Source organism: Ursus americanus, chromosome 19 (assembly GCF_024610735.1).
Source record: "Ursus americanus isolate L20-20 chromosome 19, mUrsAme1.1.p, whole genome shotgun sequence".
NCBI lineage: Eukaryota > Metazoa > Chordata > Mammalia > Carnivora > Ursidae > Ursus > Ursus americanus.
The window spans coordinates 25875001-25900860 of NC_142145.1; the positions used below are offsets into that span (position 1 = coordinate 25875001).

Consider the following 25860-nt stretch of genomic DNA (forward strand, 5'->3'; position numbering starts at 1 on the left):
ATACAGATTCCCAGAGAAACTTGCTCCACATTGATTTTCCATATTACAATTTTATTCTCACATTATTCAGAGGAGTGTGTAGGTAGTCGGTTAAATTATATTATTCTGTATTGAATGGGAGACAGGTGGGACATGGAAAGGATGACAAATATTATTGAGATGAACAAATGTTCATTTTGTTAAATTTATCTTGGTATCTTGGGTTACAAGGATTTCTTCCTTATGATTCTCTTGCTGAGCATGTGGAGATGATGTTTTAAACACCAAAGATGTTAAGAAGTTTGGGTTGTCGTGGGACTTAACGTGGTGTACCTTCAGCTGTCCTATCTTGCAGGGAAGATTAGCGCATGGTCTTTGTATTGAAATGCACATTCGAGAAAATCCCAGAGTGGGTATCCACTTGGCCTATGTTTTGGTATTAAGGTATTTACTTGTGGTCAGACTCCAAGAGTCCATTCATTTAGCAAAGCATCAAAAATCCACAAGAGCCAGTGAAATTATGAAGGCCTGTGATTAGCTGTTTTGGAGTGGTGGTAGCGTGCTTTATCCAGAACACCCCGATTGTGAATGGAGGTGTATTTCTTCCCAAGTAACAACCGTTAACTTCCACGTCCACGTGATCGCATTAATTTATTTACTCAATTACTCCACAAATACTTCCAAATGCCTGCCCTGTGCTAGATACTTTGCTAGGCACTGGGGATTTAGAGAGAAAAGCTATACCAGTCTGTGCCCTCTGGTTGCTTCCAGTCAAGAGGGGAAGAAAGATAAGCTGTAATGCTGTATGAACACTATAACAATGGTCTGCAAAACATACGGTCAGATAAGGTTTATGGAACCGTGTGTTCCTTTAGCCCATCATTATTATTGGAAAATACCAGTATTTTATGTCAGCACACATGCAGTATAACATAGAAGAATAAAATGTCTTTTCAAACTACCTAGTAAGTCAGGGTGCAGTTTTTGATTTTGATATGAATTTTTCACTTCCGTGGCCACGATAAATATAGTTTTTCAAGAAATTTCTATGTCCTTTCTCGAAACACGTAAGGATATAGACATAACCTTAAAATATAGATACTTGCTTCAATCGTTTCCCAATATAAGTTCAGTTTAGCAACAATACTTAGTTTCAGTTGTGTGGGTTGTTTTTAGTTCATCATTTTAATTAAATTTAGTCTTTCTTCAACCTTTCAACCTTACTAGTGACTATTACTTTTCAGGACTCTGAAGGATGGTATCTTTAAATGATTTTTTAAGAACCTTCCTGCTAATGATCGTTAGCCTAACACACAGCAGATATTGTATTTCTATATAATTAGAAGGACCGAACATGAAGTTTTTAAGCAGCCAAAATTCCTCAGAAGCCTGTAGAACTTTTATCCATAGGTCTCTTTAAAATTAGACTCATGGCTTAAAGCCAAGTAATATAGTTTAGGGGGGGTTGGTAGTTTGGGCAAAATATTACCTACTGAAAAATATAAATGACAGCATTTTGCTTGCAATCCCAGAGTAAGGTTTTGCATATCCGTTTTGAATAACTTTAGTGAAGTTAAGTGATTTGAAATTGAATGCAGTGGGGTAAGCTGGTGAGACAGCTTAAAGCTACCGGCAGGTCAAGGAAATCATGGAAGTGGAGTCATCCCCGATTTCAATACATTTCATTGTAGAAACGCCAGCACCATTGGACTCTGAGCGTGGCTGCATCTTGTTATATGTATAGAAGTTTTAAAATCAATTTGATTTTCACTGGTATGATTCTCTAGTGTACTTAATATGCTATGGACGGATTTCTGAGAATAGTAAGAAGCAGTTACACTTCTCATGAATATATAGCGAATGAGGCACTCTGATTTATTATTCCATTCAATCTTAGAACATGCGTATGATTTAAAAAAAAAAGGAAAAGAAGAAGAAGAAAAATTCTAAGGAGTACAACTGGTAGATCTGGGTTTTAATTCTCTCACTAGGTGACTTTGGGTAAATACTTTAACGGCTTTGTGCCTCAGTTTATCCACCTGTAAAATTCGATAAAACCTCCCACCTCTGAATTACTACAGACATTTTTATGAACACTGAATGTTGAGGTTTTTCAATATAGGTATTCAAAATTAAATTATCCCCATTTTCAGATATCAGTTTCTTTTTATTTATAAAAAAATCTCCCTTCTTACTAATGATTTTTTTAAAAATTATATGACATTTAAGGAGATAGAGAACACTGAAAAATTCTCCAGAAAAAAAAAATAGCATTTATTGAAAGCACAAGTTCTGAAACTTCAGAGAATTCTAAATGAACTCAAAATATACTAATTCAAGAAGCAATATGTCTGCAAACTTCCAATAAATTGTGATTATGAACTATAAAGTTTGCTATAACTTATTTTGCTATAATTTCCCTGGTATTAATCTTGTTCTGACGCCTTTTTTTCGCTAATGGAGTTAATATTTAGTTCATTCTGTAGCATAGACTCTCCAGTGGTATTGATTTTCTTTTTTCTTCTGTTCTGTGACCTCACTGAAGTGCCAAACATCACAGGGGAAGAATTTGATGTAGAATTTAGCACCAAGAAATTAGCAGAAGTCTGTGTCCTACTGATAGAGGAGAAAATTATTTAACCTCGCTTTCTGTGTCATTGATTTTTTAATGCCCTAATGCAAAGTGTTCTTAAAAACTTCTCTAAACCATACGTTGTGCTGCGTGTTGGTTATTATTAAATGCAGTAGTTATGCTAACTGCAGATGAACTTTGACCCCATCCACATCGTACCTCTTAGATCAGTTGTTAGAGAAAGAGAAAGCAAAAATCCCAGGAAATCGAAATCAAAACCAGATTCTAAAATTAAGTTTAAGGATTAGAATGCAGAGTTTATCTGGGAGTTAAACCTGTATAAATGGAGTCTGTTCCACAGAAGGCCAGGCCCTGGGCAGAGGCTGTTGGGAGACCGAGGGCAGAGCCTCAGCCCTGCCCCGAGGGCATGACCTTGCAGGAGCAACCGCAGTCTCTACAATCACAGCTGGTCTTCCAGGGTCTGTCCTCTGGCACCAGAGCACCATAGGGTAGCACAGGAGACTCCACCCGCCAACTCTGGAAGCATCTGGATGTTTGACTGAAATCCTCACTCTTCATCCAAATGTTAGGGGGAATGGGGGTCTTATGCGGAGGCACGGCCCCAAACCAAAATAGTTTGACTCAATTTATCCTTCAGTGTGCAGTTAAATGACACCCTTTCTTTCAATGGGAACATTTTCCCCAGAAGTTTTTCATCAAGTGTTGTCAACAGTCCCGTCCGGAAGAAACACAGAAGCCCTTTTAGTGGTAGCCCCTGGGACTGCAGCCTGGGGCAGTGCGTCCGAATGCTGGTTGCAGGCTCCAGGGAGTAGAACCCCAAGGGGGCCAGCGAAAGGAGAGAGAAGGTATCTCTGTAGAAGGGATGGGTGAATGTCAACGTTTTAACTCTTCATCCAGATATCAGGCGTTGCGTATTGTACCCTGCATACTTAATAAACCCTATACACACGCGGGGTGCGATAGTTGAGTATCTTGTTTATTGAATTCAAGTTTAGCCTGAGAAGACTAATTATCTTTTGCATCAGCTTGTTGCCCTGTCCCATGACCACCAACTGAACAGGTCATCTGACCTACTCCACTGGCTCTTAAAATTAAATGAGCTCTGAAAATGTAAGGTATTTTTGCCCTTGGAGGCCACAGCAGACATAAACATTAATATTTTCAAGTCTTGGTTAAAATTCAGTGCTATGATGTTTAGCTCTGAAAGAAATTTTCAAAATGTCAGATAGGAACAAAAACGGAAACATCACAAACTTCCCCAGTGAACTACAAATATAGAGTATGTCTTCCACTATCCAAATGGATCAGAATGTGCTTTTTCATTCATAGGAATGAGTTCATGCTTAAAAACCCCTTATGACAGTTGAGGATTTAAAGTAGCATGGCTTTGTATATCTTCTGCAAACCAGACTGAATTTAAATGAAGAGCAAACAGTATTTGGGCTCCTCCTTAAGGTAGAGGTGATGGTGTTACCTACTGGGCAAGGTCTCTCTGCTCTCAGCAGATTTTCTAGCTGGGGAAGACTAGGCTTGCTGAGTTGAAACCCCATTACATCAGGTGGTCGAGTGAAGACAATAAACACTTGGAACTTCAGCCCGGGAAGGAATGGATCAACAGCATTTGCAGAAGTTGGGAAAGGCTTTACACAAATAGGGAGTTGGGTGGCATTCTCATTGTGGGTGGGCCACCTTGGGAAGGGCAAAAACATAAGGCAGAGGGAGCGGATGTGAGGAATGAGGGCCCAACAGAGTAAAGGTTTTGTGCTTGCTGATAGAGAAAGGCGGCTTGGCTCAGCTTAATGAGACAAGGTTATGGGGGAACCTGGAGGCACCGGGGAGGAATTTGGAGTGGATTATGCAACGCAGACCATGGGAAGCCATTGCATGGTTCTTGAACAGAGGTGTGCCATGATATTTAAGAGACAGTAACTACCCTTGTGCCTTGAAAGGTGGTGCTAATGAATCTGTTGTCTGTTTTGGGTTTTGTTTTGGGGTTTTTTTCTGTTGGATTTCCACTTTCCCCCTCATTTGCTTTTTACCGCTCGTGTGGCATATTCGCACGTCCATCCCTCTTGCACTTCCAGTTTCTGATGGCTCTGTGAGAGCAGAACCAAGGGTTCACCTGGAATATGGGACCGCGTGGTGCCTGAGGCTCCTGGAGAGACCACGGGACAGGAACCCTGTGGTCCCAGGCTCTCTGGCCTCCACCGCGCTCCGCAGGGTGTAGTTTCCCCGATGTGGCACTGTGCTGCCCCTATCCTTCAGGGCAGGCAGGATTCACGGACAGCAAAGCAGGTGACGGCAGACTGGCTCCATGAACGTGCCTTTGTGGAGTCCTGGTGTAGACATGTCCCTGAGCAGCAACTTCTGGTCACATCAACCCACTGGATGCATTTTATGCCTTTATTATCCATTATTCCCCAACTTTAAGCCACCCGACCGTTTTCTTTGACAGTCTGACTTAAGATATATTTTAGGCCTGGCCTCTAAGAAAGATGTTCCTTCCATGTTATAATTTTCCCTCCTATAACTCTACGCAATTAGGATCTCCCCCTGCCTTTTTGTAACTTTTTTTTTTTTTAAGGGAAAATATAGTGGAAAGGAAAGTAAGCATTTTAATTTTTGGATGTCTCTAAACCCATTCATTAATTTTGGAAAAGTAAAATGCACTTAACCTAATGGAATATTTATAAAAATTGGAAGCTCATTGTCAACTAAATCTCATTTATTTAATCTAGTATTAGACTGCTTTTTTTTTTTTTTAACCAGATAGAAAACATTAGCAGTAATAGTGAACAAACATATCCAGGCTCCCAGAGGTCATTTTTAACCACCATTAACAATCTGGTTGCACAGATTAGTAATATACAAAAGGCAACGGTCCAGTAAGAGATACACACCAAAGGCAGCTGAAACGTCTGTGCTCCTTATTCACCCAACATTTAGCCATTTTTAAAAACCCTTTATAAGTGAGGCATTTGACTCTTCCAAGCTCCAAATTGGCAGGTTTTACCGAGAAGTTGCCACAAAGTATCTATTTGAGATGAGACACTGATGTAAAATATTAATCAAAGCTCCACGAAGCCGGGGCAGAGAAAAACTTCATATCATCAGTAGATTTGCTTGCGGTTCAAGTAGTTTCCACGTACTCGCCGTTTGTTGAATGGTTTCACACCTACGAAAACCTCCTAACTGCAAAGGAGAAAGAAAGTTTACATATCCTATTTCAATTTTTAAGTTTAATTATCCAACTGGAACGTACTGTAAGATAAACAGTCCATAAACTACACTAATGAATCAAAAAGTTCTGTAATGTGATAAGGACACGGCTTCTAGAGTTGCTTCTAGAATTCAGAAACGAACGGTCTCATTTAAATCATGCTTCGAGTGGCTGGGACGGTGGAAGGATGGTGAACCTTCCTCACTCAGCCCTGCAGATGGTGGTGGGGGTACTCGCATGCGTGTTTCTTCTCTTGTTCCACTCAACATTGTATGTGAACATGAAGCAGCTATGCATTTAACTGATCGAGACCAGAGTGAACAGAGGTAAAACTGCACACAATCTGCATTTATTTTCATTTCAAAATGCTATTATTCTTGGTTTATATATTTATGATTTATTATCAACCTTCCTGTTTCTCTTCTTTTGGATCGTAGTATTTTCTAGGAATTAGATTGAAGTGTATATTTAAAATGCTTCACGGGTATTTTCATTATTCTATGTAAAGAAGCAAGCCAAGGTTTGAATGCTCAAAGCCTATAGAGAGAGGTCATGTCCAAGATAAAAGCGAGAATGAGGTTGTACAGATATGATCTAGATAGTAGAGAAATGCCTGTCGTTAAGGAACTCAGGGATGCCTAAGACATTAGTGTCCTAATGACGGGGAGCCAGGGGAAGCACCTTTTCATCACTATGCCCATGTGCAGGAGTATTTGCATATATGTATATTCACATATATGTATATACAGACACATATATGCATCCACTCATTCCTGCAAATACTTACTCCCAATGGTGATGGGGTAGAATGCAGAATCACCATTTATAACATCACATTAAAAATTTTCCTGTCCCTCCTTGATTCTGTAGGCTACTGGTATGTGCAGAAATTCTGTTTCCCTCTTTGCAGGAATTTTTACCTTGACAGTGAAATCTCCCAGTATTCCCACCGGTGCCTAGGGCCATTACATTCTATTTCTTGCTGAAGAAGGGAAATGAATGAATGGTGAGGAGAAAAATGAAATGATGCATTCTGGCCCGTACTATGGTTTAGAATTTATGAAATTATATTAGAATTATTTAGAAATTATGCAGTTCCTTTCAGTGACAACTAAAAACACTTTATTAAATACCTATTATGTGTCCAGCATTCTGCTAGGTGCTGGCCATGCGGGAAACACAGAGCCCCTACCCTCAAGTAGCACGCAGCCTGGTGGGTGTGGAAAGTGGGTTAGCAGACAGCACAATGGATGGAGGGGAAGGAGCCAACCCAGGGGGTCAAGGAAGGGGGAATCCATGAAACCTAAGAGCACCTTTGTCTGTCCTCTCGTACGTGAACATAGCAAGCTTAATTATATTAGATGGGTGTTTGCAGATAGCAAGTTGGAATTGGAAAAATGAATTCTGGTTAGCTAAAGGATTACGTTCCTTTGGTTTATTTATGTCTCCTAGGTTACCTAGACTCAATGTATGACTGTACATAAATCCATTTTCTTAGCTTGCCATCATTCTAGTTAGCACAGAAACAAGATAGGTAAGAACACCTAACCTTTATCCACAATCTAGTTTTTATTGGTTGAAGACCAAGTGGTTCTGAAATTATCAGCAAGCATGTGAATATTACAGAGTAATGGAACTTATTTCACACCTCTGTTTTAGGTTGATAAAAAAAAACCTATCAATTATTAGGAAATCACTCCAAACTTATACATTCCCTCCCAAGGGGAACAAAAGCCTCCTCTTGTTTCTTTCTAACTGCCCCCAAGTTGTGGTGATGCGGGAAGGCAGGAGCTTTCTGCTTCCACAGCCTTGAGTGTCTCCAATTGCCACTAGGCTCTTTCGCGTCTGGAAGGAGAGGAGCTCTGGTCGGAATTCTTCCGGACACGCTAATAGTCCAACCTCCTCTTCTGCCCATCGAGCAAGTACCTGCATTGTAGAGGGTGGGTAGCGGTGGGGGCGGGGAGAGGGCTGCCACTTGAGGCTAGGTAGACTGTGTCCTCTTTTCCTGCAGCTCTCACCGCGCTTCAGGGGGAATTGTGCACGAGTAAATGGGGACAACATTTGGCTCTGAGAACTCCCACTTTTGAGTCATATTAACCAAGCTCCTTCGTAGATATTGAAAGAAAACGAAAAGAAGGGCACCTGTGTGGCTCAGTCGGTTGAGGGTCCGACTCCTGGTTTCGGCTCAGGTCATGATCTCAGGGTTGTAAGATCAAGCCCTGCATGGGGCTCGGTGCTCAGCGCAGAATCTGCTTGGGTTTCTCTCCCCTCTCTCTCCCTCGTGCTCTCTCTCAAATAAATAAATAAAATATTTTTTAAAAAAATTTCAGAAAATAGACTACACAAAACCAATATTTTTTTCTCCTTTTTTTAAAAGGTGAACACACGCAGGAGACAAATTCACCTCATTCACTCAAAAAGGATGTTGAAAATATGGGGAAAGGTAAAGAAAAGTTTTAATTCTGTAGAACTTCTCTTAGCTTCAAAAGACCATGGAGATAACAGGAGGATATTTTTGTTCTACACCATATTTTAAGCTTGACAAGCAACATATGAATAATATATGGACCATTGGGTGGATATAATTGAGATTAATGCATACATATCAATCAATACATGACACTGTAATATAATACTTTAAAATAATATATTACATTGATTTATATTCATGGATTTCTGCACAAAATCTATCCTATGTCTATGCCACACTTTTTAAACTGGTAAAATATTTTGTCTTATAATAATAAATTGCCACATATAACTGTTCTCTGGAGAGTTATTTGTAAAGATTAGTAAAATGGCTCTTCTGTTTTTCTTTATTAGAAGAACTTCAGAAGGTTTTATTTGAACAAATAGATTTACGGAGACGACTAGAACAAGAATTCCAGGTGTTAAAAGGAAGTGCGTCTTTCCCAGTATTCAGTAAGAAATCCCTTTTATTTTGTTGCATTATGATATGTGATGACGTTTCTATAATTAGGCTTAAAAATAGGCTTCAGAGTACGAAGTGCTTGAAGAAAATGCCACGGGGTCTTCTTGTGGCCTCTGTCTAAATGTTGGGAAACTGTAGTCTGTTATTTATGCTTTGAATCAGCTCACAGGTTAAATTTCTTATGAGAACCTTTTGGTATTTACCGTATTGATAGGTGTGTATCTGTGTGTATGTATTACATGTATGTAAAATATGTATGGAAATATTTCATTAAATACGTAGACGTATTTAAATACTCTGACATTTTTAGATTATATATTTCAAAACAAAAGAATTACTCAGGTACTTTTATTCTCCAAGGTAGGAAAAACAAAAGAACAATGAATTTTTATTCTTGGGTATATCTGTAGCGCTTCCTGGTGCTTGAAATGTGTATGAATATGAAGATTTACAATTTAACAATTCAATGTACATATATTTGTTTTATTGACTGAGGTTAATATAATTTAGCAGTTTTGGATTCCCCATTCATATTTAATGTTAAAATTCCATTCCGAATTTGGTGGCAGATACGGGAGCGTAAAAACTGTCGGTTCTATTCCTAAAGTCCTAGAATTTCTATAGAAATCCTATTCTATAGAAACTCTATTCTATTCCCAGAGTCCTAGAATTTAATGCTAGGTGTCCAAATTTCTAAAATTCGCCAGCCCTGGGCTGGGTCACATTAGGACAAATACATCACAGTGGTGTTTTTTCAAACTTTTTGGAGTTTCCTTTAGTCATATTCCTCACTCCAGAGAAAGGAAAGTGGGAAAGAAATTAGTATGTAAGCTTATGTTTTGATTTCTGTAAATTTAATGTTAGTTTTTTTCTGGGACCCTTTTTAAAAATGTCAGCATGCCCCTTGTAAGGAATCCAGGAACCACAAAATTCTCATTGGCAATTCCTGTGCTAGGGCCACAGACAAGCATCTGGGAGAAGATTGTTCAGTCCTTGTGACAATTTTAATAATTTGAGCATGAATGTCTGTGTTCACCAGGGCTTCTCAAATGTGATTGTCAGCACAACTAAAAGACGTGCCTTCTCTGGTAACAGCTTTGAAGAGGACTGGGTTCCTGGCACATCTCAAACTGAGTTTCACCGAACACTTAGCAGGGATAGAAACAAGGAGGATGCATGATGGAAGAGAGCTCTGACCACAAGGAGCAGTAGGGTCTGCCAAGTTTGTGATCTCTCAGTACCCACAGGGGAGGTTCGGAGTTCACAGTGCTTCAATGTTTTGAATTTCGAGACTGCCTGCTGAGGCCTCGAGTAAGATGGAAGGGTGGAGAATGGCCTATAGCTTTTAATCATGTGTTAGGATCGTCATAATTTATGGCTTCAAGAAGAAGAGAAAGAAACATTAAAAAAATATCTCTGAAACCTTAAAAACCAAGTGCTTCCAAAGGATCCATGGTTCTCTCATTTCTCAAACAGTATTTTAATACCCAGTTCCTTGCAACGATGAGCAGACATTGAATTATTTGTTTCCCCTATAAGCTGATATTTATCTCATTGTTGGGTTTGCAAACCCTTGCTTTTAGATCCAGCAGAGTGGGTCAAAGTTCCATTGAACCGCTAACGTACCCACGTAACTCCCCAGAAAGTCAGTGTATCCATAATTTATCCCCTTGATAAAAGCTAATTAATCATTTCAAGGAATTAAGTAATTCATAATAATTGGTACATTTCCCTTCTTAATTGCCCTGCCATACAGTATGTACATGTTTCTGTTAAAAAGAAGTTAGAATGTTATAGTACGACTGGCCTATTTTGATTCAGAACTATCATTCATCCTTTTGAATTAAAGCTAATGCTCTGTGATTGCCACATACATGGAACACTTCTCAAAGAACAACAAAATTTTTTTCCTGTTTTATATCCGAAGCCTACTCCACTGACCAAGGAAGTGGCATGTGTGTGCCCAAGTTTGAATAATGCGTGGTTTAGACATACCACAAAGAGGCAGTTAATTTCACACCCGTGAAAATAGCAAATGTGCATTACGTGCTTGTTAACTAAACGAGAGAGGCCATGAGACTGGCAGACAGATTTAGATTCGCTCAAATGGAGAGGGGAAAACGAACTTCGTGAAGCCACATCAGAAGGAAGCATAGAGGAGTCCCAGCCAGAGTTTCGCAGAGCCTTTTACTAGGAAGGGGACTCTCAGTCATGACACTGAAAGCGTGGTTTACTGAGAATGCTTGTGGACCTCAGCTAAGCTATCATGTGTGAGGATTAGGAACCCAGACCTGAGTTCACTCTGGGGCTCTGCCACTTCCTGGTTGTGTGGGACCTTGGAAGGTGTCAGATGGGCCAGATAATTCCTGTCTCGTGGGAGGATGCAAGGAGTAAAAGAGAGGAACCGTGTGAAGTGCTCTGCATAGCCCAGCCCGAGAGATGTGCTCAGTACTGTCAGCTGTGAGGGTGGTAGTGGTAAGGATGGAGGAGGAGGAAGAAAAGGTTATTAGCACTGAGCTCTCAAAAAGCATTTCTAAAATAGGTTCAAGTTTCTGAGTGTCTCTTAGCCTTCTTGCTGTGGTTCTGAGGGCTAATAAGGACCACAGGGATGAATCCTGGGCATGGAGAGGGTTAAGTGAAAGATCAGAAGAAGGATGGAGGGGGAGAAGGAGAAGGGGTGGGGCGAGGAAGAAGAGGAAGGAGGAGGAGAAAGCAGGTCTCCATAGGGCAAAAGTTTAGAGGAGGAAGAACAAGCAAGTGTCTCTACTTGCTATAAATCTGGAAGTCATTGTTGCCACCAAAGTCATCGTGTCCCCCTTCCCTCACAACTATGTCCCTTCTCTTCCAGAGCCCTATACCATCCTTTATTATGGCATCCATCCCTTGGCTGTAGTTTTCATTCATTTTACTCTCTTGCCACTAGCCAAGGGTACCAACTCAGCCCTGAACTGGGGACCTGCCAGAGAGTTGCTGGATGAGGCGACCAGTGGAGAAGGCCCTCTCCCCCTCTCTTCCCCTGTCACTGCAACAGGATGCCCTGGGCCTTCTCCTCTCTTCCCCCCACTCCAGCCCTTCCCACCCACTGCCGTTAGCCTAGTCTTGCCAAAGCTCTACTTCTGGCTCCAGATCTTCCACCCAGGAAGCTATAGTGATCCCCTACTGTTGGTCATGGTGTATCTAATTTAACTCTTGACTGACTCTCAGAGCTCTCCATAATTGGCCCACCTTGCCTCTCCAGTCTTACCTCCTCTCCTGTCCTTGCTAAGCTCCAGTTGCCCTACACATCGCTCTCTCCCCTTGCTTTCCACCTCTGCAGACTATGTTTCTCGAGTCTGGAATGCCTCCCCTCATCTAGGCATTCCTAATCACTTGCAACACAGTTCAAGCCATCACCTCCAGGAAGCCTTCCTACTTTCATAGTAGGCACTTTTTGCTGACGTCCTACTGTGTTTATTTCTAACTCCACGGGTGTTTGTGTTAATTCCTCTCTGATTGTTTACACCTGCTACTCTCCTCTACAGCATGGCATTGTTCACAGGTTCCGGAAAGGGCGTTCTGCTGCTGCCTGCACAACACCTGTATATTGTGGGCACAGGACATACTCTCAGTACACGACTGAGATTAAAACCGACAACGAAGAATGAGATTGGGAAGCTGAAAACTGTTGTATAAAGGAGATTAGTGAGGGCTCATAAGTTGAGTCCTTGGATTTGCATGTGACAAATTCATGGTACTTGAGAGAACTGATGGAAAGGCCAGTCAGTTATGACAGGGAAGGCCCAGCGAGTGGGGCTTCGTGAAATATTTCAGTAGTAGATTTTGACTATGTCATCATTTTAGATTCTTGTAAAGAGCTACTCTTCCATGTTACTGTTAAGGGTACTTTTATTAAAAACAAACTATATTTCATCTACTTGAATATAGTTATCCCATCTTTCACCTCTGGCTGTTACCGCAATCGTTCTATGTTGAATGGTTTCCTCTCCCTTTTAGTATCATCCTCCAGAGATGGAGCAATGGGGGAATTCTAAAACACGGTACGAATGAAGAGGTCCAGTAGTTGTTAAAAGTAGTGATAACAAAATGAACAGGATGTAAGCAAAGTAAACCCGAAAGCCTATTCCTTGAGGAGTAGTACCTACCGGGTGAACCAGTTGTACCATGTGGGTTTTCTTCTTTCTGGTCCTGGGAACGCGGGCTGCATACTTTGTATTGCTGTTTGTAAAACACCGGGCTTTCAAACTATCCATGTTTGCCTTACTACCATGCTGGGTGGCACACTGCACGTCGATGCTTTCCTCTGCTACCTCCTTTTATACTATCGTTTTCCAGCAATAGTTGGGTTTTAAATGCATCTCATTAGAGAAATTGGCTTAATGATTTTTTTTATCTCCATTTAAATTGCGTCTTCATCAACCTTTAGAACATAGCAGAAATTTTAGGGTTTTTTTTTTCTTATTCGCCAATTAACAATTTTTTATATCTCAAAAGTTATACACATGCTTGTGGTAGGAAACCATAAACATAGAGAAATACAAAGAAAAGGAAAGAAAAATCACCCATAATCTTATCACCTGGAGATAACCAATGTTAACATTTTGGAATTCCAGCTTTTTAAATGCATCTTGAATCCCCCCTTTTTTTTTAACAAAATGAATTATTATACACTTCATTTTTCACCCTTCTGTTCTTCACTTAACATGAGCCTCTTTCCATTACTACAAAGCAGTCATAAATGTACTTTCTTTTTAAAATTGTTTTATTTGAGTGTAGCTGACACACAATGTTACGTTAGTTTCAGGTGTACAGTGTAGTGATTCAGCCTTTCTATATGTTACGCTACACTCCCGACCCGTGTAGCTGGCACCTGCCACCATATAACCCAGTACAGTGCCCTTGGCTATATGCTCTATACTGTGCCTTTTATTCCCATGGCTTATTCATTCCATAGCTGGAAGCCTGTATCTCCCACTCCCCTTCACCAATTTGCCCATCCCCACATCCCCTTTTCCTCTGGCAACCATTAGTTCATTCTCTGTATTTATAGGTCTGATTCTTCTTTTTGTTTATTCATTTGTTTTGTTTTTTAGATTCCACATATGAGTGAAATCATATGGTATTTTTCTTTCTCGGTCTGACTTATTTCACTTCACATATAATACCCTCTAGATCCATCCATGTTGTCCCAAACGGAAAAAAGAAAAAATTAAAAAAAAAAAAAACCCTCATCTTTTTTTTATGGCTGTGTAATATTCCGTGTGTGTGTGTGTGTGTGTGTGTGTGTGTGTGTACACCACATCTTTATCCATTCACCTATTGATGGACCCTTAGGTTGCTTTCATATCTTGGCTATTGTAAATAACACTGCGATAAACAGAGAGGTGCATGTATCTCTTCAAATTAATGTTTTTGTTTTCTTCGGGTAAATACCCAGTAGCAGAATTATTGGATCATATGCTATTTCTATTTTTAATTTTTTGAGGAACTTCCATACTGTTTTCCACAGTGGCTGCTCCAGTTTGCGTTTCCATGAACAATGCACAAGGGTTCTTTTTTCTCTACATCTTCCCCAACGTTGGTCGTTTCTCGTGTTTTTGATTTTACCCATTCTGACAGGGGAAAGGTATAACCACATCTCATGGTAGTTTTGATTTGCATTTCCCTGATGGTGAGTGATACTTAGCATTTTTTCATATGTGTTGTCCATCTGGATATCTTCTTTGGGAAAATGTCTATTTAGGTTCTCTGCCCATTTCTTAATCAGATTGGTCTTTTTGGTACTGAATTGTAAAAGTTCCTTACCTATTTTGGATATTAACCCCTCATTAGATATATCATTTGCAAATATTTTCTCTCAGTCAGTAGGTTGCCTTCTTGTTTAGTGGATGGTTTCCTTCACTGCGCAGACGCTTTTTATTTTGCTGTAGTCCCAATAGTTTATTTTTGCTTTTCTTTCCCTTGCCTGAGGAGACATATATAGAGAAATGTTGCTGTGGCTGATGTCAGAGAAATTACTTCCTGTGCTCTCTTTTAAGATTCTTCATGGTTTTGGGTCTTACATTTAGGTCTTTAATCCTTTTTGAATTTATAAATATACTCTTACGTTAGACATTAAAGTGATCAAAGTTTTAGGCAATGGACATCACTGGAACGAAATCCTTGCACATACCTATAATGATTCCCCTACGATAAACTCCTGAAAGCATTGCTGTGTTAAACACTAGGAACTTCTTACAGCTCTTGATACGTAATTTCTAGTTGCTTTCCAGAAAGCTGTACTAATTTATAGTCCCATTCTTGGAACACCACATCTCACTTTTTCTTTTAATTTCTTCTAACTTAAGGAAAAATGGTAGCTCATATCGTTTCCTTTCAATGCTAGGGACATTGAGCACTTTCCATGTCTACTTTCCAGCTTTCTGTTTTGTAAATGCCCATTATGTTCTCTTCTCATTTTTCTTTTAATGTGTTCTTCAGATTGATTTCTATAAACTCTTTATATACTAAATAGTAAGGCTTTGTCACATCACAAATATTCTTTTGTTTGTATCAATTACCTTTAGCTATTGACCATGATCTTTTGTGTGTTGAGGGTTCAGTTTGTTGGTAGTTTATTGTCATACCGAAGTTTTAAATTTTTGTCTAATCAAATCTATCAATCTTTTCCTTTTTTGGTTTTTCTAACTTTGATACCCTTCCCCACCCAAATTTTATAAAAATACACCCCATTTTTTCTAACACTTTAACGGCTTTATATTTTTTTTCATTTTATCTTAAGGAACTATATTAAATGTACCATCATAGACCAATGAGCATGAATTAAGTAAGGACTAAGGATCGCCATTCCACTCTGAATTGTCCTTAGCATCTTCTGGGATCCCAGGGAAGTGCCGCAGTCAGGTTTGGTGGGTGACGGGGTGCAGGGGTTTCCTCTACCCCTTTTGTTGCAACTAACTGAGCCACTTGCTCTTCCTTACGCCTCTTCCCATGTCTTTGTATACAATGCTGTTCTCCACATCTCTGCTCAAGCACTCCTTGCCCCGTAACTCCCCCTTGACCTTTGCTTTGTGCCATGTTCTTACCCCTAGTACATATCTTTCATGTCAAATTCAGAGGTGAGACTAAGGGAGAGGTTTTTTAAAAAGATATAAAAGGCAAAACTGTGGAGACAATAAATGATCAATGGTTGCCAGGGGTGGGTGGTGGAGAGGGATGAGTAGGCAAAGCACAGAGGATACTGGTGGGTATTCTGATATTACAATGGTGAATATACGTCATTGTGTATTTGTCCAAATCCATAGACTGTACAATACCAAGAATGAACCCTAAGGTAAACTAGGGACTTTGGATGATTACGTGTCACTGTAAGTTCATCCATTGTAACAAATGTCCCACTCTGGTGGGAGTTGTTGACAATGAGGGAGGATAGCAGGTGTGGGAATTCAAAAGAATTCACATAGGATAGAAAGGTAGAAGTCAAAAAAATAAAAAGGACAATGTTTTTAATTTCCAACTACCCAGCATCTCATGAGTGGTAAAGGATTTATTATCTTGAAAGTGGTGGGAAGCCATCACAGACTTTTCAGCAGGAGAAGGAAAGGGATTTGCCGAACGAGGGACCGGAGGCCAGGTGGTCAGTTGGGAAGCTATTCCGGGAAGAGGTGTCCATGTTGGGGAGATGACAGTGGCAAAGGGAGCTGAGTTTGGAGGCAGACTGGAAAGGATTCACACATCAGTGGCTGCAGAGGTGAAAGGAAGAGCTGAGGAAAAGATGTGACAAAGTTTCTGGTTTTTCCAAACTGTTGCCCTGACCCACGGAGTCAATAGGAGATTGTGCGACGTTCTCATTTAAAGCAGAAAATGCCAAAGTCAGCCAGACCCACCCTTGTGTGTGTGTGTGGGGGGGGGGTCCACACTTGTAAAAAGAGCACCTGGAGAGGTTGCAATGATATGATACACGTTGGGAAGTCATTTCCCAGTAAAAATGATCACTGTGTAGAATGGCGAAGATAGTTTGCATGACAATATCTCTTAGCGCTCCCCCTCTTCTCAGATGGAGGCAAGGCAGAGCCGCTCCTGGCCCACGGAGGACCACAGAATAAGGCTGATGCGGAGGGAGAGAGTTTGCAGGTTGGGAGTCAGAGTATGTTGATCAGTCTCTGGGGAGTGCAGTGAGGCAGGCATGGCTAACAGACCTTCATCTTATCACCCAGGAGGCATGACAGGCACGAGGGTCCACATTTCCTAAGACAGCGGAAGCTCTATACCTGTGACCTGCTCAAGCGGGCAAAGGTAGAGAACATGACTGCACCAGACATTTCTGACTAGTTATCTTTTTTAAAAGATTTATTTATTTATTTGACAGAGAGAAAGAGAGAGAGTGCACAAGCAGGGGGAGGGGTGTAGGGAGTGGGAGAAGCAGGCTCCCCACTGAGCAGAGAGCCTGATGTGGGACTCGATCCCAGGACCCTGAGATCATGACCTGAGCCAAAAGCAGACCCTTAACCGACTGAGCCACCCGGGCGCCCTGACTAGTTATTATATGCGCGGGATCATCCATCTAGATAGTCTATGGGATGCTGTGAACTATGAGACACAGACCTTACTCTCAAAATTTGCCGTCTGTTCTGATTATGGCGCCTTGAAAACAGCCCCATTATTTACTTAAAAAAACAAACAAACCACAATCCTTTTTAAAAAGGGGAATGGGCTTCTCTGGGACCGTCAGTAATATTTTTATTAAAAATACTAAAAGAAGGTTTTTGTGACTCTAATTAACGTCTTTCTCTCTTTGTCTCTCCTACCAGATAATTTTCAAGATCAGATGAAAAGGGAACTAGCCTACAGAGAAGAAATGGTGCAACAGTTACAAATTGTAAGATGATTTCTCCTTAAAAATCTATGCCCCTTGATGGGTTTGTTTTCAAACCACCCAGTTGTATGAAACTGTTCACGTTTTTGCCGTGAAACCCCTTTGGTCCACCTACCACTCACCTCTCAGCTGGTTTAGATGCTAATTACCAAGAGATTTACTTAGACGCAGGATAAACAGATGTGTCAGTACGCTTCCTCGAAATGTAACTACCTACCATGTGTTAATAGACAGATGTGTGAATTGTCTCTGTGGGGGAGCCACAGGTACCTGCCTTGTCTCCCACTGTGCACACGTGTGAGCACGGCGCTGGGATGCACTAGGAGCTGAGTCAAGGGCAACTGTCTTCTCTCTTTCTCTCCTTTTGTTACCCAGACCGGAGCCAGGCCCTCCGCTGCCAATAAACTTGGTATAAATACACTTAGTCAATTAAATTCACGTGAAGGGTGATGAAAGAAGTAATAATTTCCAAATGAAGTGTTATTCACCCTCTCCTAATCACGTTGAAAAGTGGACGCTGAGAGATATTTATGTGGAACCAGGGAAGCAGGAAGGTGCCTGGCAAATACGTGTAGTGGGGGTTTTTGTTGCCTTTTTGGTTTTTTCATTCTGAATTCACTGCCTTCATCCCCATGCAGATACTTCTGGTATTAATCATTAGGGCTTTTAAAACAGTCTCCCATACTCTCATTGACATGAATACAATGGGGGAAATGATTTCTGTTCTGTATTTGTAAGATATTTTTAATCACCTGGATAAAAACATACGCTGATCCTTGGTGGTATTCCCAGCATGATAATTTTAATTTGGGTTGCTTGATGTTTCTGAGCTTGTCCACGTTACCCTTATCGTATGAAGCATGTATCCACGCATACCTGCCCATCTTGTCTAGAGAGCCAGAGAGCTAGCTCTCTATCGGGATAACTCGAGGAAGATAGGTATTACTGTTTTCTTTCTGCGGCAGAGAAATCATGCTCGTGTTAATGGAGATTGCTGGGAGTCATTTTTATTTTTTATTATTATTATTTTTTAAAGATTTTATTTATTTGACAGAGAGAGAGACAGCCAGTAAGAGAGGGAACACAAGCAGGGGGAGTGGGAGAGGGAGAAGCAGGCTCCCAGCAGAGCAGGGAACCCGATGCGGGGCTCGATCCCAGGACCCCGGGATCAGGCCCTGAGCCGAAGGCAGACGCTTAATGACTGAGCCACCCAGGTGCCCCAGGGAGTCATTTTTAAACCAACCTTGTAGCTCATGAGGTTTTTGCCTATTCTGGAAGCTCCGTTAAAAGTGCTGCTTTTGCTCTTAATGCTCCCACTGGTTTTCCTTGGCCTCAAGTACTGGTGAACATTCTCTGTTCCAAAAGCCATGTCAACATCAGATACCTCTTAAACAGGACCTTTCTTCTTTTGTTTGGTTTTCTTTGTGTTAGTTTTGTTTGCACCTGAAGTCATAGGAGGGGGTGGGGTGTAGAAGGATTTTTCTTAATTGATTAATAACCAAACCCCCAAAGAGGTTGAAAAAAAATGTATCTACGTTCTTAGCTTTTGATACCTAGGTCATAAGAGCTATTAATTACTTGCTGTGAATATGCTTATTGTTTTCGTTGTCCAAAGGATGAATTAATTTTTTTCTAAGATTTTGTTTTTAAGTTATCTCTACGTCCAACGTGGGGCTTCAACTCATGACCCTGGGATCAGTAATCACATTGGACCAACCTAGCCAGTCAGGGAGCCCAATCCAAAGGAAGAATTTAAATATAGATTTGGAGACAAAGGGATGTAACATTTCAAGACCTTACTGATTTTACACATCACTTTCGGACTCTTAAAAATCGTGCCACATGCAACCAAAACTTTGTGATTTGCGGGGGTGGGGGGATCAAGTATAGCAACATGGGCTTTAAGAAAGGGGACTAAGTATTTATTTCAGTGTTCCTGTTTAAGGTCAGTTATGTAGCTTTAATGTCTTAATTTTCTTTGACGTTCAGTCTCTTCAGTAAAAGAGGAAATGATACTGCATCCATGTAATAAGCAGGTAGTACTGATAGAAGAAAAAATGTCTTTTGAGTTATTTGGTACCTGGCCGATATAAACTGGTATTACTAAACATTTTTATTACACTGTATTGCAAAATATGTTATCATCATATATTCATTTATCCAGACAACTGTTACTAATTCAGATTTCTCTAGATACTAAATGATTCCCGGGCGCAAATTAAGTTCTTTGGGAGAAGCCAGACATTTTCCCCCCAGCCCTGTAGATACCATATAATTTCTGAAATCCACAAAAGCCGACAACATGAAAACAGGTGAAATAGACATGATTTGTCCCTCTTGCTTCTTCTCTTGTGTTTCCTGCTGTAAGACTGAAAGGGTCTTCACACTGCCTCCAATGCCTAGCATTGGTGTCTAGCATCAAATGGCTAACAATAAACATTTGCTGAATGAATCATCACTCGGGGATGACCCCTGACTCAACTCCAGTACTCTCACAGAGTGGGCCTTTTTTCCAAATTTCCCTGGCTTGTTCCTGATTTCCTCAGATTTTCTTTTGTGCCAAGAAACTACTACTAAAATGACTAAAGAAAACCATACTGGTGAATTATGGACAGCACTGTCCTTGGGACCCACAGACACAAGCTGGAAGGTCTGCAAACTTCGGTACAAGACCACTCCCATACAGTCCATCGAGTGTCAGTTTCTCAGCCAAAGGCCCTCGTTGTAAGGTCTAACCTAGCGCCCTGATAGGCATATAGTGAGGCACAAGTGCGTAATCAACATGAAATGCCCGTGTGTGTCATCCAAAGCTATGCCAGTATGAGTCATCAGTTTCATGGCACGCCCCTTCCTAAAGCAGTACCCCAATAGTAGGATTTTCAAGTCCTGGTGGCTAGACAGATTTTTGTGCAAGAAGGACCTGTGTTCACCTTATACCATCCGCTTTGGAATTGAGGCGGCAAACTCAAGGTTACCTAAATGGAAATTTTATCTAGTCCTTTATTCAGCTGTTTTATTTGCTAAAATACTTGTGGGGGTAATAGCTTTAGAATATTCTACCTAAGGATTTTCAAGAAGTGGCTAGGTATCACAATTATTCACTTTCTCAATATTTTTAGTTGAATGATCTAATTCATCAGCAAATATGGTTACATGCTTTGCTTCCTAGGAATAGGGCAATTCACTCAGAATTATTTGATTGTATTATATTTAAACTATTTTATATTTAAGGTTTACAGAGCATATATTACAGAAGAGTCATTTGCCTACAGATAAGCATTTTTTTCCCCTTTAGATGAAATAAGAACCCATCCCAACCTGCAGTCGTGGAGAATTCAAGCATATTAAAGCCGTCATATTTTATGACAATTCCCACAGATGCACAATGCATGTATCCTATGCTGTTACACAGTGTTCTTATTCAGAAGATTACATCGAAAGCATCTTGGGTATCATTGCTATAGAAAGAAAACTTATGAATTTCTTTGGCTTCTGCATTTTAGATTCTCTACTGACTATAATTTCTGCACCCACTTCCTTTTTCAGTTTGTTAAATGCAAAGTGGTGATGATTATAGAGTCAAATAATTGACTCTCTTTGTACACTTATAAATGAATGTAAGTTTCTCTCGATGTGAGATTTAAAGCATATGCAGTTTATTTAACATTTATACGTGGGCAACAAGCTGACTTTTTTTTTTAGTAACTTAAAATTAGAGTTTATAATACTTCACACAGTCTGTGTTAAAGTCCTCTACCCCTGCCCTGGGTTTTCAAATGCTCACAATGTTTTCTTTACTAAGCCAGAGTTATGTATACAAGCAAAGAAATACATTCTTCTCACTATGAACCAAATGCGAAAGTTTTAAAATTTAACAAGTTCATGAAAATGTTAGTGTGTAGTATAGAACAGAGCAAAACATTTTCTCATTCATAGGGGGATTGTGATTCTTGGAAAACTTTGTTCAATTTTGAAAACAAAACCCATCACCCTGTACAATTAAGAAGAAAGTGAAGAAGCAAAACGCAATGTTCTGTATCAGTTATATCTAATTTTTTAAAAGTTAAAAAGACGCTGAAGATATTTTACTTAGTGTATAACCTTCTGATCAAGGTTGTTTTCAAGGACTGAAATATAATATAATTTACACATTATGATGCCTTGATTACTTTTTTCATTGATAATTTGGCAACAATGTTTCTCAAGCAAGTGCCTCTGTGTAGCAGCTACTACTGTGGGTTTGTCCGAGACATACTCTTCTTTAGTCCTAATTCTTGCAGGACATTGTGTGCAAAAGAGCGCCTGTGATAAATGGCTCAACCCAGGTTGACATCCTCCGAACTTGCTGGATTGCTAAGAGGCGTGTCGATGGAGAAAATGTGCTAGTCTCAAAGTGCCCTCTACTGTTTCTCCAGAAGGCTGCAGGCCCACGCAGCCAGTAGAAGCTGGTCTCAAAGTTCTTCATTAAAAGCCTCAATTAAAATAACTCTCAATCAATAGATTTAGTACTAATGTTTCGTTCACTGTGGACTTGTAAAAAAGCAGTTTACAACTTCCCAATGGTGGGAGCACATTGCTTCCTCGCAGTGAAAGGAGCGAGGTCTTTATTGTTGCTGGAGGGGCCCTCCCTGTTTGGCAAGGACACAGCTCTTCAGAGATAGGGTCTTTCCCGGGAGATTCTCCAGGATTCATTAGGATGGGACCTTGCTCAGACTTCTGCCGTCTCCACCCAGAGAGTTTTTAAAATATAGCCTATGTGTTTTTTAAAAGATAGATAGAACAATTACTGTTTGGCACCGTATTTTTAGGAAAAGATCCCTAGGCCACTAGAGGATTTTGGTTTTGTGGCTAACTATGCAAGAAAAGAAGGTCCCTGCAAGTCGGATGACTTGATGCTGCCTTAACATTCCCCAGCAGCAGACAGACTTGGACTACAGTCGGTCCTTTTCCCATTATTGATCGATTGCCATGCATCTTGACAAGGCGATCACGGTTCCCTCGTTTTGAGGCCTTCTCCTCTTTCTGCTTTTGACGTGTTAACCCACCTGAATGTCTGAGGTCAGGCTAATTCTTTCTTGGCACAAATTGGAAGTTATCTTTTTATACTTTTGATAGACTAACACCAACTAGGTAATTAATTTAGAACTTACATAACTTTGAGGGAATTTTTTGTGTCTATGCCAATTTTGGTGAAAATGAAAAGAAAGGTTTTTATAAGGTCTAGTACAGGAAATTTACATGAAATAATTAGCTCAAACGGAGCCTCTGGAGCCTGAGCTCCCAGGTTGGGGAGTGTTTGCCGAGGTCTCTGTGAACACAGTATTGCATTTGGTGGAACCCAGACAACTGTCAATTGTAAGAGGCACCATTACTTGATTTATCACAAGAAAAGAAACTTCCAACCATGATTCTAAGATATCGTCAATTATAAGACATCTAATTTCAGAGTTGTTAAAATGGGAGGGGGGAAAGTGCATTTTAGAATCAAGGAAATAAGGTAATCTCCATGAACAGTCGAGCCATGTGCTGCTATATTCTTTATCATTCATGATTTAGGACTTAGCATCAAAAATACATGACTTTCGGCTCGCAACCTTATGCTTTTTGTTCTTTGTTTTTGTTTGGCTTTTATTTCATTTTGTTTTAAAGAAATGAATGCCACAGTGTTTGAGTGGGGGTGATTCTTCAAACAGATTTAAATTCCCATTTGGAAATTTGGGACTCAAATGTGGAAATGTCCTCCCCCCCCCCAGTCCTTTTTCCTTTTCCTTCTCAGCTTTCTACCTTAATGAAATCCTACATTGTTGTTTCTGGGGGGAGAAGAAAAGAGAAAGAAAAAGAAAAAGTAAGAAAGGGAGGGAGGGAGAAAGATTGGGAAGGAGGAAGCTAGCAAAGAAAAAGTGTTCAGACATAGATCTGAAAGCAGTGCCCCTCAGGCACTTTTCTTTGGGTTAGAATGAGCAGTTTATTGGCTTTGATGAGACAGTCCATGGAGATGTTAACTTGTGCAGTGCCTGGGGTGGAACAGACTCTCTCTTGTTGTGGCCCTGAGTCTTGGTGTCGAGGCCTTTCTTTAAAAGTGTGTGGCACAAATACATTGTATTAGGTAATTCCTCATACCCCAAGGTTTGCGTCATTTCTGCTTGTTATCCTAAAGAGTAGAGTTCCATTCAAGGCTCTGTTGTATCATGCATCTAAAGAGGGAGGTGATCCACGTGGTTTGGCGTATCTCAACAAACACCGTGATGGGAACTGTGTGTCTCTGTTAATAGCAGGTGCAGCATGACCTAGAGTGAGAACAAGAGGTAACTAGAGTAGGTCCCTATGTCACTGTTCTTGTCATAGTTATCCAGCTCCTCTCAGCTCACGTCCTAAAATGTGAGATTGAGACTCTGAACTTTTTATGTCACTAACCGAATGAATCATTAATTTTCATTCTGTTGTCTGTGGCCTTTATCAGATATGTGCCTGATCCATGGTGTATCCATGTCGTGTTTGTGTATCAAAACAGTGAGATGATTATGTCAGCCTTCTCTTTTTTTTTTTAAATTTTTGCCATTAAAAAGACTGATTCAACTGGCCAGTTATTATGGCAAAATGGTCCAGCTAATCCCGTCACTCACATCATTGTGATTCATAGTTCCTTCCCATTCGAAAAGGCTCATATTTATGGATGGTGGGTCAGGAGAACAAAGCACGTATATGCCTGAAATGTGGGGAACATATATGCATCAGTATGCAAAAACATTGCCTGATCAGATGAAAATAATTGCATTTGCCCCACCGCTTTTATGTAACAGCCGTATTTCATGTTACATTCTAGAAGACTGGATATTCCTTTCTTTAAATGTAAAATAGGTTCAAATCTTTATAGTCCCGAGTTTAGCCTTCTAATGATGAAGGTAAGGAACATAAGGATAGAATAACCTTAACTGGGGTTAATAAAGAGGTAAATCTAAATAATATATGTCCAATTTCAGCCATTTGAATCTTCAAATGAAAAGTAACATATCAAATGAGATAGGCTTTTGTTCAAAGTCCCAGCAGTGAAAAGTACTTTTTAAGTTTATCCAGGTAGCATCCTCAGGGGTTGTATTTTCCACTCAGTGCAGTGATTTCTGATGCTTCTTAGTAGTTATTGGGAAAGTACCCAGAGTAATAATTCGTGTTTAGTTAATTCATCTTATTTGTGATTTATAATGACAGCATATTTTGTCACTGTAACTAAATGAAAGATAGCATTGATCTAGTTTATAAGCATATCCTTGTCTCTTTGGACATACATTTTAACATCATAACTTTGTTTTCATACCTAAATAAAAAAATAATAGTACCACATTATTAAATGCAAATTTAAACAAGTTCTGCAAGTGAGATGTCAGATACTCACCTCAGAGACCAGCTCCAGCAAGAGTCCCGTGTGCTCGCCAGTTCTGTCCTTGATCTGCTTTTTAACAGGCCTTAGGAATTGCTATGTCTGGGAAGCTCCATACTGTTGACAGTCGGATGGAGACCTTTTCTCCTTCGGCAGGGGTGGTGGGGGCATTCACTGACATTCAAATTGTTGGGCATGATGAAGGGTCTCCATGTGCATCTGTCTTTAAATTTAGCTTATCGGGATAGTTTTGCTTATTTTTATCTTATAGATCCCCTATGCAGCGAGCTTGATCAGGAAAGAAAAGCTTGGTGCCCATCTCAGCAAAAGCTAAAAGGTAAGCTTACCAGATGAAAGCGATTTTCCTGAGCTCAGAAGTCTTATTACTCAGCCGCGTTCTTTATTTGGTGTATTCGAAGTAGCCCAAGGGATTGGTAAAGTTGCACCCCACGTTTCAGCCAGTACACGGATGAACTTTGTTATGCCCGGGCGTGGGACTTCCTAAGCGAATGGCCACATACACTTTATAGATTCCTTGGAAAAGTCGTAAAACTAAGGAAATTCTCTACTCCTCTGCAGAAGCAACCTTCGTTCTGTTTTGAGGTTTTCTGTTCTCTGTGGTTCTCCCTGACACCCCGGTTACTGCCCCTCTGCACAGAAGTGTGTGTCAGCAGTCATGGTTACTGTACCTTCTCTTCTCTGCCTCTCCTTTGCTTCCAAACGTCTTCCCGAAATCGGGCTTCCAGGGAACTACCGACAGGCGGTGATGTGAACAATTGCAGGCAATGTGGCCCTTTGAGAAAGTCCACTGTAGGAAGAGTCATTCATTCTTTCCCTAAACCAATCACTGTTTCTCTAGAGCGGAAGCCAGGTTCAAGGTCACGTCCCT

At 40.4% G+C, this 25860-nt stretch overlaps 1 protein-coding gene across 1 annotated transcript in view; it reads left to right on the plus strand.

Annotated features, from left to right (window-relative positions):
- SKOR2 (SKI family transcriptional corepressor 2) overlaps nt 1–25305 on the plus strand; it is a 32593-nt gene extending 7288 nt beyond the window's left edge. The window contains exons 4-7 of the mRNA XM_045790351.2: nt 8170–8235; nt 8616–8714; nt 17532–17599; nt 25243–25305. Of these exons, the coding sequence (XP_045646307.2) occupies nt 8170–8235; nt 8616–8714; nt 17532–17599; nt 25243–25305 (296 nt within the window). The remainder of the gene's footprint in view (nt 1–8169; nt 8236–8615; nt 8715–17531; nt 17600–25242) is intronic.
- Nucleotides 25306–25860: the final 555 nt, after the last annotated feature.